Consider the following 15,461-nt stretch of genomic DNA (forward strand, 5'->3'; position numbering starts at 1 on the left):
AAAAACACCTGTACTCTATGGTACTATTACTACAGCATTAGTAGAATATGCTATCATAGCAAATATTAGAATAAAAATGGGCATGGTTAGTTAGTTCTAAATACTAGAGTTAACAATGAACATAAAATAAATGAATTGCTTGTGGTAACTTGTGGAATAAAAGGTTTAGCTACATTTGTGCACTTGTGCAATAGTTTCAATACTAAATTTTCACATCACATTCACATAAGCACATGGTTAAAATAAACACACGCATTGCACTCTCACACACTACACACGTTTGCGCAGATTTTAGGGGTGTCTTGAACAGGATCGCTCGGAACGTGGTGATGCCTCAGCCTCAAAGTCTAGACTGCGACCTCACGATTCTCGCTTCCTGGGTTTGAAAACAGCAGGTCTACCTTTCGGTCGGTCCTTGTCGTCTTGTGATGCTACAGGAAATCTACTCAGAAATGGCTTTACATGACTGACATGAACGACAAACGAACGAAAGGACAGTTGGAGCTTAAGAGTGACTAGCGACAACACCTCCAAGATTGGATGTGGACCTTTCCGAAACTTCTTAAACTTTTTTACTTGACTCTTAACACCACGTTGCTCACACACACATCTCCACCTCAGTACTGTGGCACTGCTGCTTGGCGGTCGTGTTGTCTTGCTTGCTGAAGAAAGGATAGGTGATTTCGCTGTTTCACTCCCCTCCATGCTTCCTTTAGTTTGCATGCTAGATCCCTTGCGTATTCACTGCTGATTCCAGTAGTTGATCGTACAAAGTCCGAAGGTGAATGCAATCTTCTTCCATAGACTATCTCATGTGTACCTAGGCCAGTTGATCTGTGCATTTTGGCGTTGTGACAACTTACTAAGTACGGTAAACATACATCCCAATTGTTGTGTTTCTTGCCCGCATAATGCCTAACCATTTTAATAATTGTTCTGTGGACTCACTCAACTCTTCCATTTCCTTCAGAGTGTGCCGGTGTAGTCCTTAACTGAGTTATTTTCATGAGCTTACAAGTCTCTTTTAGCAATTTACTCATAAAATTCGTTCCTTATCACTAGTTATACTCAGTGGTGATCCAGAAGCCATTCTTTCACAAAAACTTTAGCTATAGTCTCAGCACTCTAATCAGGTATTGGTATAATGAGAAGGTATCTAGAGAAATGATCTAACATTGTCAATATGTATTTGTTTCCATCTTTAGTCTTAGGCAACGGTCTTACAACATCTAGTCCTACTCTTTCAAATGGTTTACTTGTCTCTGGCAGTTCTTGCAATGGTGCTCTACTTTTTCCTACATTATTCCATGTGTTACAGGAATCATATTGTGAAACGTCAGCTTTGTGGCACAGCCACCAAAACATTTGAGCTATTTTAATGTTTGAGGCTTTTTTACTGCAACGCCCTGATTATAAAGAATCGTGTTGTTCTCTCATGATTTGTTCTTTCAAGCTTTCTGGAATAACTAGGTGGTTTCCTTTACTAGTGATTTTGTACAATAATCCATCTATTTCGACAAAATGTTTATCATTTTTCTGTGATTTGCATTGTGGATTTTCTTCTTGAGCGGCCTTTAACTCTTCTTCTCGACTTATTGTAACACAAACATTGACTTTTTGAGTCATTGAATCAGCATTCCCATGTTGTTTACCAGGTCGGTGAATAACCTTAAATTGGTACTCACTCAGTCTTAATGCCCATCTTGTTAATCTGGAACTTGGATGCATTAAGCTCAGTAACCATTTAAGTGCGGCATGATCTGTAATAACTGTAAAATCTCTTCCTGTTAAGAAACATCTATTAAGTGTTATACCAAAAACCAAAGCACAAAGCCGCTTCTCAGTAGTAGTATAATTACATTCTGCTTTGTTTAATTGTCTAGAAGCAAATCAGACTGGATGTTCATGTATATCAACTTTTTAATACAAGATTGCACCGATGGCAAAAGTGGATGCATCTGTTGAAATAATAAAAGGTTAACTGAAATCCGGATAGGCTAACACTGGGGCTGTGGTTAGAGCAGTTTTAAGTTCTTCCATTGCCTTTTTGCATTCTTTTGACCAATTAAATGTGGCTCCTTTCTTCAGTATTTGTGTCACTGGATGTGCTATATTCGCATAACTGACCATAAATTGTCTGTAGAAATTTGACAATCCCAAGAATGATTGTAGTTCTTTCAAATTCTGTGGCTCAGGAAACTTCTTTACATCTTCAATTAATTTGGGATCAGGTCGAACACCTTCACAGGTTATAACATGACCAAGATAGTTAACCTTAATTTGTGCAAAATGACATTTATCTATTGACAAAGACAGGTTTGCACTTCTTATACGCTCAAAATCAGCTTGTAATCTCTCAGTATGCTGCTTCATGTTTTCACCAAAAAATTATTACATTATCAAGGTCAGCAAGTGCTTATGTTGGGGTGAGCCCTCGTAAAACTGAATCCATTAGTCGTTGAAATGTAGCTGGAGCATTATGAAGTCCAAATGGCGTACAAAGATACTTGTATACTCCTGTTACAGTTAAAAATGAAGTTTTTGCTTGTTCATCTGGATGCACTGTTAACTGGTGATAACCACTTGTTAAATCACATACTGAAAAATTCGAGATCTGCCGAAGTAATCCAAGATTACCACTAAATTTGGTAAGGGGTAAATGTTGGGTGTGGTCACAGCAATCAAAGATCGGTAATCAACACCAAAACGGAACTGTGGTTGTCCAGAAATTGATTTCTTCTTTACAATTACAACAGGCGAATACCACGGTGGGTCTGAAGGATCTCTTGGTTTTATAATTGCGGCTTCTAATTGTTCTTTAACCATGTCTTTTACCAACTCTCTTTGACTAAATGGTATTCGGTAAAGTTTCTGTGTGATTGGGGCTGCATTCCCTGTATGAATACGATGCTGAACTAAATTAGTGACAGATAAATTTGCACGTTCTCGGGATAAATCTGCATACTCCAACAAAACAGGCTCTAAAATCTTCTGTTCATCATCTGTCAAACGTTCTACTTCTTCCTAATCTTGCGCTTCACTTCGTTATTAACTTCGTCTCCTCTTTGTAATTTTGCGGTACTGTTACAAAAATCTGTGTTTATAACTGCAGCGTTTCTTACCCCATCTGGGATCTGTATTGCATCACTTTTACTTATGCTCGACACTTCAGCTATTTCCGTTCCTCGTGGCAAAACAACATCCTCATTCCTCATATTCGTTATTGTAACCGGGACTTTTGCGACATTCTGTCTCACCATTGTAGCGACACCTACACTTCTAGCAACATAACAAAGCATTGTATCCAATAACTCACTTTTCTCGGATCATTCAGTTAATAACAAAGTTCCTTCCTTGCATTGGGCTGACTTAACGTCAGTGTAGATTGTCTTTCCTGCTCTCTTGGGAATTTGCTGAGGCTGATCAATTTGAACATCGACTAGGATGATTTGAACTGATACATCGTTTGGGCGGTCCATTCACGCGACGTCAGTATCGCTGCTCCCTTGAGTACTATCTGAAGAACGATTTCGTAGATTGTAGTTGCTACGGCCTAGTCTGATCATCCTTTCTGCGACAAATATCTCTGCCTCGTTAGATATCAAATCCAAGTACACCGTCATAACGCGTTTCGTTATTTGAAACTACTTGCTCCCTTGCTGTGTATTTATCTTTATTTTCACCTTCATCTTGGAATTGGCCAAGAATTAATTCTGTCAGCTTCTCCATAGTTACGTAGTTTTCCTCCATTTAACCCTTGCACTTCTAGTAGCGGCGGTTTCAGTTAATCCCATTTATCTATGCAACACGATATTAATGAGGTCTGTGCTCCCGAGTCAATAAGTAGTTCGATGTTTGCCCCACGATATACGGCACCTATCACAAAGTCATTTTCGGTCTGATTTTCGCTGGAACTAACGGTAACCATTGTCTCTGGCAGGGGGCGGACGGAGTGGTGGCCCGTACGTACCTGTACTCGTTTAAAGATCTTGCAGATTGACTGTTGCTCTCATTACCCTTCTTCTTGTTGCGACAATCTCTCGAAACATGACCCTGCATCCCTCAACGATAGCAGATTAGATTCTCTTCACAATTCTTACGCTTGTGACACAGCTTATTGCATCTGTAGCACAGTAGTGTTGTGTTGAAAACTCTGCGTTCTTGTTTCTGCATCTCATTCGGATGTCTTAGTGCTTCAACCAAACCAACAGCTGATTCTACTGCGTACTGAAACGTTTTAAATCATGCCAATATAACAGCTTTTCTTACTTCCTCTCTGTACAACTCATGGATAAATGTGTTCAGGGCTCTCTGGTCGGCTTCGAACAACTAAATGCAATTTTCATTTTCGTCTTCTACTAACTTCTACATTTGAGCGTTGATGTTTCGAATTCTGTCGACAAACTGCTCCATAGATTCGTCTCGTCGCATTCTCAAAATGTAAATCTGCTCTCTGTAAAATCTTATCCCGTTTTTACATTTAAATCTCTGAACAACAAGCGTTCTAAACTCATTGTAATCTTATGATTTCACGCAAGTAGGCTCCGCTGCTCCCTCAATTCTTAATTTGGCAACCACTAGCTTATCGGGATCTGTCCATGATCCTAACAGGGCGGCACCTTCAAGTTTACGAAAAAACACTTTCACTTCATCTTCGGGTTTCCCGCTAACCACTGGTACTGATGGCAATAATGAAAAATTCTGTATTGGAGTTGTATTTGTACAGCATAAATTATCATTTGACAGGTCTTTCGGAATGTTACGCTCACTTCTTTCTGCTTTTAACTGCCGAAGCTCTTCTTGCAGTTCATTACTAACAGTTTGCAGATCGACAACGTTACTCTGACTCGATTGCGGGATTTCGTCTAATTTAACGCCAATGAGTCACTCAAGTGTAAAATGAGAATCCATGATTGCCTTTCGTATTCTAGCCAAACTGGAGTAGACCGACTTGAATTCCAGCGTTGGATGTCCCCCCGTAGTCGGAAGATGTTCAGGCTGCTGCTACTCGAAGTTCACATTGTGCTGCTCCTCTTCACGACTGTAGGTTTTCCATAATTACCCCCATGCTTACCCCACTTCTATACTAGTAGTAGCAGTAGTAGCTTTATTCATCCATAGATCTGTTTTAACGAAGGTATAGGACATGTCAGAGTATTTAAAAATTTAGATCAATTTAAAATAACCTTATTTGTATACAAATATATTTACAGACTTCTAGTTAGAGACAATCATTAGAGCTACTCCTGGTATACAATACTTTTTTTACAAATAACTTATTAAATAACATTGTCACACTTTTCACTCATATCTCAGTATCAGTCACTGCACACTCTATACACACATTGTTTCGTAAAACACTTCACTCACTACACACACACACACACACACACACACACACACACACACACACATACACACTGGTGATCTTTGAGTCATTTTCTGTACCGCAACTTCCCATTTGCTATCCCGAAAAACTGAGTCAGCATCCCTCCATAATGAGTGAGACGTTGAGCTCAGAAAGAGGAAGAGCTTGGGGGTAAATATTTCTAGGAAGGAAAAAAAAGAAAAGAAACATAAAGTGAAGGTGTTATGTGTAATGTTGGATATTTTATAATCGTTATTATTATTATTATTATTTATTATTATTATTTATTTGTATAACATTTTTTTGATAAAATCCCTATTCTGTTTTAGCTAAGTAATCCTTCAATCTATAAAATGTATTGCATAACAGGTAGTTTTTAGCTGCCTTTTTAAATAAGTATATTTTTGAAATTTCTTTAATCTCTTTTGGTAATTTATTGTACAGTTTTATTCCTTGGCAGAAATTGCTGTTTTGAGTTTCATGTTTATTTTCTCTTGGTAAATTTAAGTTCAGTCTCTTGTTGTATTGTCATGGACAGAGCTGTTTGTGCAGTAATTACCAATGTCATTTTTGATGTGTGCAACTGATTGGTAAATGTATTCACATGGAGCAGTTAAAATCCCTAGTGTTATGAGCAGATCTTTACAATGAACTCGACTAGTATTTTTGGTTATTATTCATATGGCTCTTTTCTGGAGTTTGAAAATTGCGTTCATGTTTTGTGCATTTGTTCCCCAAAAAAGCATGCCATAGCTAAGAATTCGGTTTACATATGAATAATATGCAACTAAAAGACACTGATAATAACATGCTCATGACATTCTGTTTGCAAGTACCTTTGTGTGTTCACACCACTTCAACTGAGAATCAATATTCATTCCAAGAAATTTTGCATTTGTTACAGTCTATAGAGGTGTCATTTACATTTAATTTAACATTGTCATTTTTCCTCTTCAAACTGAAATTCATGGCATTAGTTTTCTTTATGTCCAAAGTCACTTTATTGCTTATTGACCAATCATAAACTTCCTTGAGAGTTTCATTTGCTTTCTCAACAAGGATTCCTTTGTTTTCTCAATGACTATAATATTGCTGTCATCAGCGAAGAGAATTTTTTCACTATGAGTAACACTACTGGGAAAGTCATTGATGTATATCAGGAACAGTATTGGTCCTAATATGCTACCTTGTGGAACCCCTATATTAATGTATTTTGGTTCTGATAAGTGTTTTACTAAATGTTTAGAGTTATTTGAAGTATGTGTTATCTCTACTCTTTGTACCCTATCTGTTAGGTATGATCAATACGAATCATTAGTTACCCCTCTTATTCCCAATGCTTCTAATTTATTTAATATAATCTTATGGTCGACTGTATCAAACGCCTTAGAAAGACCCAAAAATATGCCTGTGACACACATCTTTATCAAGAGCATCAAGTACAACTTTTGTGAATTCTACTATGGCTGACTCTGTATTTTTGCCACTTCAGAAACCGAACTGTGATTCGCTTAAAATGTTCTATTTGTTCAAGTAATTAATTAACCCTCAAGTTTTGGACGTTCGTGTGCATCCTTTCCAGTTTATAATGCATTGATCATTCAGTGACACAATAGCTTCCTGTAGCTGAACGGAAGTCTCGCAATTGGACACCATTCAGAGACATGCGTATCCATTACCCACCCCAGGTATACTACTAGATAAAGGGGACATACAGGTTAACGTAGAATTCGCATCATGTGTCGTTCGTGGTGGATCATCACACTGAAAAGTGAAGGCTAGGTTGAAAGCATACTGAAAAATTCCGTGGACCGTTCTTGATCCCATCGACGACCACTCGGTTTCCAGGCTTTAACGTAGCTTTCCTGTAATACCATCATGCCTGACTGTAACTGATCAGTCTCGCTTAGTGTTGAACTCCTCCGACTGTCATTTGCATCTTTTAACATGTGACTAACAACCAGTGCTATGTGGTGTTCTCACTGTAGTAGGTCCAGTGTTTGTGCTGCTGTTCATGTAAGACTTCCCATGTACAGCAGCATGGTGAAGGCTCCGAGAGACCGACAGTGCGCGAGAGCGAGCAGGACCGCACCAGCTTTCTCGTCAAGAGGCTGATGTACATAGGATCTCCAGACGGGACGGTATGCCCAGAAACCAACAACAAAAGCAACAGCAGCAATACAAACGACATCGGCCAGCCCTGTAAGTCGAAGGCCGCAACGTCAGCACAACAGTTGCAGCAGCACCAGTGGATTCCCACTGTTCAACACCAGCCACCTCCCCCACCACCAGCTCCACCTCAACCATCTCTCAGTGATCTCCAACAGCAGGTCCACTGTGCCACTCCTGTGACGCCGCCTCTCCTGCCATCCCCCCAACTACTCACAGCAACAGTGCCACCATACCCAGTACCAACATCAAAGCTCCCAGCCCCCTTTCAGGAACTCCAGCAGCCCCAGCCACCGTTGTTGCAGCTTCCAAGCCCTCGCCTACAGCAGGCTCCAGACGAGCCAGAATCATCACGGAAACCTGAAGAACTGCCAGAAACTCCAGTATTAGCCTCTGATGAAGCAATAGATCGGCGTACAAAACACAAGTGTGAAGATTGCGGCAAGTTCTTCAGCACCAAGTCGTCTCTCAAGGTGTGCAGACTTATTTGCTAATCTTTGACCATTTGCCATAAGGGCTTGTACCTACATGTGTTTTCTCCCTTTACTTAAATTAACTTATTTGCTAATAGACTCCCACTACTTCATTTTGCTTGGTTGAAAAAAATTGCATTCATCACACGCATATAAAATGTTATGCATATTCTTACCACTGGAAACCCGTAAAATTTTCATAACTTTGAAGATTTACTGCAAGTAGATCTGGTGCGCTGCACATAGTAAAAGATACATTAATCATACGAAATTAACTGTTCTAGAGACACATTAAGTCTCAAGCCCATGATAATCTGTAAAAATTCCAGGATTCGAACCCAGATCTCTTTCTCACTAGCGATATACACTACCCACCGCGCCACCCTGGTTCTCTGGCTCATAATTGCACAGATAACCATAGTACAAATTCGGAGCAGTATAGGAAAGAACAGCCAGGTCAGACTTGTCGTGTCTGTGTGTGAACGAGGTGCCACAGACACATCAATATTTAATAAATGATTAAAAATTGAGCAAATTTATTTACGTTATTTACAATATTGGTAACATTGGTATTTTTCTGTGTAAAGGTTTCAAACTGTCATAGTTTTGTTATAATGTGAATCACTGACTGGATTCAAATGTTGTATCACTTTCATACTATTATCAGGTTACTAGCGTCAAGCTAGGTTCATCTATTCCAACTGCAAGTTATCTGAGGTCTGGGCCAGAGCTCAGTGTGTGGCGACTAGAAAGGACAAATACAGAGTGTATCAAAAAGAGTCATCTGATTTTTTTTAATCATAACTATTATGTTATTTGAGATACGTGCGTGAACAAAGTAGTGTTGGAAAGATCAAACTCTCAGTTTAGTTTTACATCGTTCCCACTAGGTAGCAGCAGTGTGCGCCCTCTTCAGTCCTGGTAAAAACGTGTCGGGACAACAGAAAGCGTCTTGTGTTCAGATTGACTTTCGTATAAGGTATGGTGTGGGTTTTGCTACTGCACAAAGCATTAGACGATGGCATGAACAATTCTAAGAAACAGATTGTTTGTATAAAATCAAATCGCCGAGCCGTCCCCGAGTGTCTGATACAGACGTCGAACGCATCCGCCATAGTTTCACCAAGGAGTTCGCAGAAATCCGTTCGCCGTGTAGCTCGACAGCTCAACATGCCCCCGATATCCGTCTGGCGCATGTGTTGCGTTGACGTTTACACATGAAGCCATACAAAATTCAGCTACTGCAAGCTCTTCGCGAAGGTGACAAACAACGACGTGTGAAGTTCTGTAATATCGTTCTTGGTAAGATGGAGGATGACAGTTTTCTTCCACACTTAGTGTTTAGTGACGAGACAACATTCCATTTAAATCGAACGGTGAGAATATGGGGCATAGAACAAACACATGATATTGTAAGTCATGAAAGGGACTGTCCAAAATTTAATGTGTTTTGTGCAGTTTCACAGGAAAAGGTATGGTCCATTTTTCTTTACCGAGAACACTGACTGTTACAGGACGCACATATCCCGATATGCTTGAGAACTTCCTTTTCCCACAGTTGTAGACTGATTCGAACGACTTCATTTAGCGCCGGCTGGAGTGGCCGAGCGGTTCTAGGCGCTACAATCTGGAACCGCTCGACCCCTATAGTCGCAGGTTCGAATCCTGCCTCGTACATGGATGTGTGTGATGTCCTTAGGTTAGTTCGGTTTAAGTAGTTCTAAAGGGACTGATGACCTCAGAAGTGATGTTCCATAGTGCTCAGAACCATTTGAACCATTTGAACTTCGTTTAGCAACAGGATGGGGCACTGTCGCACTGTCATCTGGAAGTGCGGGGTTTTTTAAATCGAAGGTCTACTGAACGATGGATTCGTCGCACTGGACCAAATGATTCAGCCTTACATTACTGGCCACCAAGGTAGCCGGATCTGACTGTATGTGATTTCTCTTGTGAGTGTTATAAAAGACTATGTTCATGTGCCTCCGTTAGCTACAACAGTGAATGAAATGAAATTCCGTGTGGCGAGGGCCTCCCGGCGGGTAGGCCTGATCGCCTGGCTCAAGTCTTTTGAGGTGACGCCACTTCGGCGACTTACTATCCAAGAAGATGAAATAATGATGATTAAGACGACACAAACACCCTGTCGCTGAGCGGAGAAAATCTCCAACTCAGCCGAGAGTCGAACCTGGGCCCCGCAGAAAGACAAGCCGGAGCGCTGTCCACTCAGCTACGGTGGCGGACGCAACAATGAATGAACTGAAACATCACATAACAGCAACTGTTTCATGCTGTAACTCAAGACATGCTCACTGCAGTGTGGCAACAATTTCAATACAGTATTGATATATGCCGTGCATCTCAAGGTGGGCATATTGAACACCTCTGAACGACTGTGAGAAAAACGTTTTGAGCTTTCCGTTCATCAAAATACTAAATTCATTGTCTATGTTTATTAGTTTCAGAAATATAGATGGGCCAAATCGATTCTTTTTGATACAGCCTGTATTTTAAATTCACTTACAATTTCCCTATAGGTCGGGTGACCGTAGCTAAAAAGATTGTATATAATGTGAAGAACATTCAAACAATTTAAAATCAGAAAAGGTAAAGTAGCCTGTATTAAAACTGAATGAAAATCCAAATCCGCGAAAGCTGCCGGCCGCGGTGGTCTAGCGGTTCTAGGCGCTCAGTCCGGAACCGCGGGACTGCTACGGTCGCAGGTTCGAATCCTGCCTCGGGCATGGATGTGTGTGATGTCCTTAGGTTAGTTAGGTTTAATTAGTTCTAAGTTCTAGGCGACTGATGACCTCAGAAGTCAAGTCGCATAGTGCTCAGAGCCATTTTTGAACCGCGAAAGCTGTTTTTAAGAGGCCGGCCCTGTGACCGAGCGGTTACAGGCCCTTCAGTCTGCAACCGCGCGACGGCTACGGTTGCAGGTTCGAATCCTGCCTCGGGCATGGATGTGTGTGATGTCCCTGGGTTAGTTAGGTTTAAGTAGTTCTGGGGGACTGACGACCTCAGGTGTTGAGTCCCATAGTGCTCAGAGCCGTTTGAACCATTATTTTTGTTTTTAAGTTCTCACTGTATGACGGCCGGTTTCATGCCCTGGAGGTATATCTTCAAGTCATATAAAACTAATACTTCATGTGCCACGAATTTCAAGGTACAAGAGCTCGTAAAACATGTCACTCCCTTGGTAAAATCCTGGATGAAACGGCAGATGAGCATCCGATCAGAACCTATATGATCAGTAATACTTCTCCCAATTACAGTCAAAAGACAAGCCCGGACAGCTCACGACAACCTACGTATAACTGATAAATCCATCGTCAATAGCCGCAGGAGAAACAAAGAATTAAGAGACACACCATCTTTGGGAGTTGTCATCGTACTGAAATATTGGCATGCGTCGAACAGAACTACACATCTGCGTCTGCACACATCACGAACACATCAAATCCATCCTACTACTAGTAGCTTCAGTATTAGACTATGAAAATACACAGAAAAAACTCAATATGTGACTCGCTAGTTTACTGATGCTTCGGCAACCGAGGCTGCATTTGTCTGACATGTGGCCAACGCTTACTGGCTAACAAAAAATAAAAAAAGACGACTCATCGACTATACATGTTACCGTTACCAAAGCATCTTTCTATATCCTCAAATACAAAAATACACAATGATTTTAACAGTTTAACTTTGCAAGTTCACAAAAACACGGAAAAAATTACGAATTATACTGAGAATACAAACAGATAAGCTCAGTATGCTTCTTGACATTTCTCCTGAAGAATCACCCACGAAGACTGATGGCTGACTATGCACTGCTGTGTTATACTATTAATTTCTTGCATGTCATAAACGATCTTTAAGGTCACTGCTATAGGATGCAATGGATGCGTATGAACGTTATACACTTTACACGCCTCACACTTTTCAGTATTTCAGATGATAGTCGAAGAGCATCACAGGATAACCAGCTGTTCAAGGGTCTGCCCAAAGGCCGCTGATTCAGGATATGCATCACTTTGGGGAGGCCCCACAAGTAAGGCATAGGCGGTTTAAGCTGAATGACTGAATGGCAGGCGTAATGACTTCTCGTGTCTTCCATCTCTTGGCAAAGATATTATTGAGGTGTTGATGAAAAATAATCTGGGAATGGGATGGTGCTCCATCGTGGTTGGTTCTGAGCACTATGGGACTTAACATCTATGGTCATCAGTCCCCTAGAACTTAGAACTACTTAAACCTAACTAACCTAAGGACATCACACAACACCGAGTCATCACGAGGCAGAGAAAATCCCTGACCTCGCCGGGAATCTAACCCGGGAACCCGAGCGTGGGAAGCGAGAACGCTACCGCACGACCACGAGCTGCGGACGCTGCATCGTGCATCAACCACGTTACTCGCAGTTTTCGCACGTGCTCAGATGTCGAATGTGTAAGTCTATGATTGCACCTCACGTCATTAGTGAAAATTACTGCCCAGTCGAATACCACAGTGATGGCGGCCTTTTGCAACAACCAGCTACAAAACTTATCTGGTGGAGGAATATCCACCGGTGGTAATCCCTACGTACGTTATGAAATATGCATTAATTCACTTTACACAATCTACAATGCGATTTACAAGCACTGTTTACTTTACTGCAGATTCACCGTCCATTTCGGAGCAACGCTTTGTTCTTTCCCCTATCAAGAATCGGCTCCTGAACTTGGAGGGCTTTCATTATATTCCTAAAGTGAGAACTAGCCGATCGAGTATAATGACTAGAGACCGAATTATATTCAACCCGCCGGGTTAGCCGAGAACTCGGATAGGCGCGCCGGTCTCTTGATCGAATCCGCCCGGCGGATTAACGATGACGGCCGGTGTGCCGGCCAGCCTGTATTTGGTTTTTAGGCGGTTTTACACATCCTACTTGGTGAATTCCGGGCTGGTCCCCACGTCCCACCTCAGTTACACGACTCGCAGACATCTGAAATACATTCACACTATTTCACGATTTACACTAGACGCAGACAGCTGGGGTACAATGATTCCGTCCCTGGGGGGTACGGGGTGGCGGCAGGAAGAGCATCAGGCCACCCCTTAAAAATTAACCCTGTCAAATCCGTACTTAACCTTGCCGACCCTGCGCACACTGCGGGATAAAGGCGGTAGCAAAAGAAAGAGATTATTTTCATGTTGCATATGCATTTGCATATTTGGTTCCTTTTCACCACTTATTGCATATTTCAACTAAAAACTAGTGATGATACATATTTTCGCTCTATGTTTACAATATTTTAAAAATTTTGACGAGCGGTTTCTAGCTCTGGTTTTGATGAATCACAGACTGACCGCGACCTAGAACTGCGTGCAAACGCTAACCAAGAGGTCACTGCCCAGCGAAATCATTACAGAAGAGGAATAGGAACAGGCAGTCAGAGTCAGTGCTCCTGCGCCCGCGCCACCGTCTAATCCCCCCCCCCCCCCCCCCCTGTCATACACTTCGCCACTTCGCGTCGGCAACAATTAAATTAAACTACGCAAGCTTTTCATCGCGCGTCCATTGTTTCAGTTTACGACGTATAGTGTGTAACGTGTTGTGCGTCACGTCGCCCGAAAAAGGAAAAGTCGCGTTGTTTCGTGGATAACTGACCATACTGGAACATTTACTAATGACGGAATTGTTTTATAAAGTCGAGTTTGCGAGAAAAATGTTTCATGCAAAAATAGTTTCAAATACATCAGCATGTCAGGACAAGTCTTCATGTAGCAGGAATGCAGAAGAAAAGACCACAACAACTTCTGACAACAGTAAGTTCAGTAGCAGAGATTTGTCCAAGGGTAACCAAAAAAGGCGGTTTAACATGGATCTCGGTAAAACATTCATTGCAAGCAATATTCCTCTTCACAAACATACAAACCCTATCCTCAAAGGTTTCCTACGCAAATATTGCTAAAATCAAAATATACCAGATGAATCTACATTCCGTAAAAATTACGTATCGACAATTTACGTACATGTTCAGGAAAAAATACGCAATGACCTCAAAGACAGCATTATCTGGATTTCAGTTGACGAAACTAAAGACACTTGTGGCCGTTAGATTGCAAATTTAATTGTTGGTGCTTCAAAACAAGAGCGTTCTTTTTCCTTTTTTAGCGTCCTGCAAAGAACTTGAAAAAGTAAATTATTCTACGATCGCCTGATTTGTGAATGACGAAATTAGAAAAATATTTCCAGTATATTCTGCAGGTGAAAGGGTGTTCGTGTTTATTTCAGATGCTGCTCCCTATACTATCAAAGCAGGAAAAGCCCTCCGAGTATCTTATTCCCATTTGATTCCTGTGACGTTCTTTGCTCCTAGAGTACAACGGTTTGCTGAAGAAGTACGTTCCACGTTTGTAAATGTAAATAAACTGATTTCATCCACAAAGAAAGTGTTTCTAAAGGCTCCTGCTCACATCACGACCAACAAAGGAAAACTACCAAATGTGCCTTTACCTCCCGAATCAGTGGTAACTCGTTGGGGTACGTGGGTCGAAGCTGTGTTGTTTTACAATGAACATTTTGAGGCCATGTAGCAAACGTCTTCGATAGTGCAGAGGCTTTGGCAGTTTGCCAGTGCAAGGAAGTTTTTAATGATTTCGTTATTAAAAAAGACATTTATGTAGTTAGCCTCATTTTTCTCATATACCTGCAAGTATTAAAAAGCTTGAAACTCAAGGTTTGGTGCTGAATGAAACTATTCAGTAAATGGATAAAATTATTCTAATGAACTCCTCATTGCCGGAGGTATACCCAAGAAAACTTATAGAAAAGTTTGAAAATATTTTAAACAATAACCAAGATTTGAACGCTTGGGCCAAATTGATAGTTTTATTAATGGGGCAAGTGAACTTTTACCAGAAACAATAAGTGCCAACGTAGTACCCAAATTCAAATACTGCCCAGTTACCTCTTTTGATGTAGAACGGTCCTTTTCTGCGTATAAAAATGTTTTTGGTGATCCAAGACACAGTCTTACTACCGAACATTTGGAGCAGCACTTGGTCGTTTATGTTTACAATAGCAGAAAAATGTAAAATAAATTGTAAATGATGCTTTGGTTTTTTAACAACAGTAACTTGTAATTAATACTGTTGCTTTGGTCCAACAGTATTAATCACAAGTTAATGCTGTTCAAACAAATTCATGATCGTACGCTGTTTTTCAAATAAAATATTACAGACTTCTTGAACGTGCCCCTTTGCGTGCAATATATCTCAAAGTTGGTCCTGTGCATATCGATTGTTTCGCTGCGACTCACTCGCGTCGCATCCGCTTGTTACCGACAACAGTAACAAAGAAGAAACAATTCTTGAAACACTGTTTGCGTCCCCATTTTGCAAATTTTTAGAAAACAGTCCCAAAGGCCCCCTTTCTAACCTCTACCATAAAGTATTCAGAAAAT

At 40.9% G+C, this 15,461-nt stretch overlaps 1 protein-coding gene across 1 annotated transcript in view; it reads left to right on the top strand.

Annotated features, from left to right (window-relative positions):
• The window catches only part of LOC126199442 (bromodomain-containing protein 4-like), a 69,758-nt gene extending 61,727 nt beyond the window's left edge, over positions 1–8,031 (top strand). Inside the window, exon 3 of the mRNA XM_049936360.1 lies at positions 7,405–8,031. Coding sequence (XP_049792317.1) covers positions 7,405–8,031 — 627 coding nt within the window. The remainder of the gene's footprint in view (positions 1–7,404) is intronic.
• Positions 8,032–15,461: the final 7,430 nt, after the last annotated feature.

The sequence above is a fragment of the Schistocerca nitens genome, chromosome 8, assembly GCF_023898315.1.
Source record: "Schistocerca nitens isolate TAMUIC-IGC-003100 chromosome 8, iqSchNite1.1, whole genome shotgun sequence".
Taxonomy (NCBI): Eukaryota; Metazoa; Arthropoda; class Insecta; order Orthoptera; family Acrididae; genus Schistocerca; species Schistocerca nitens.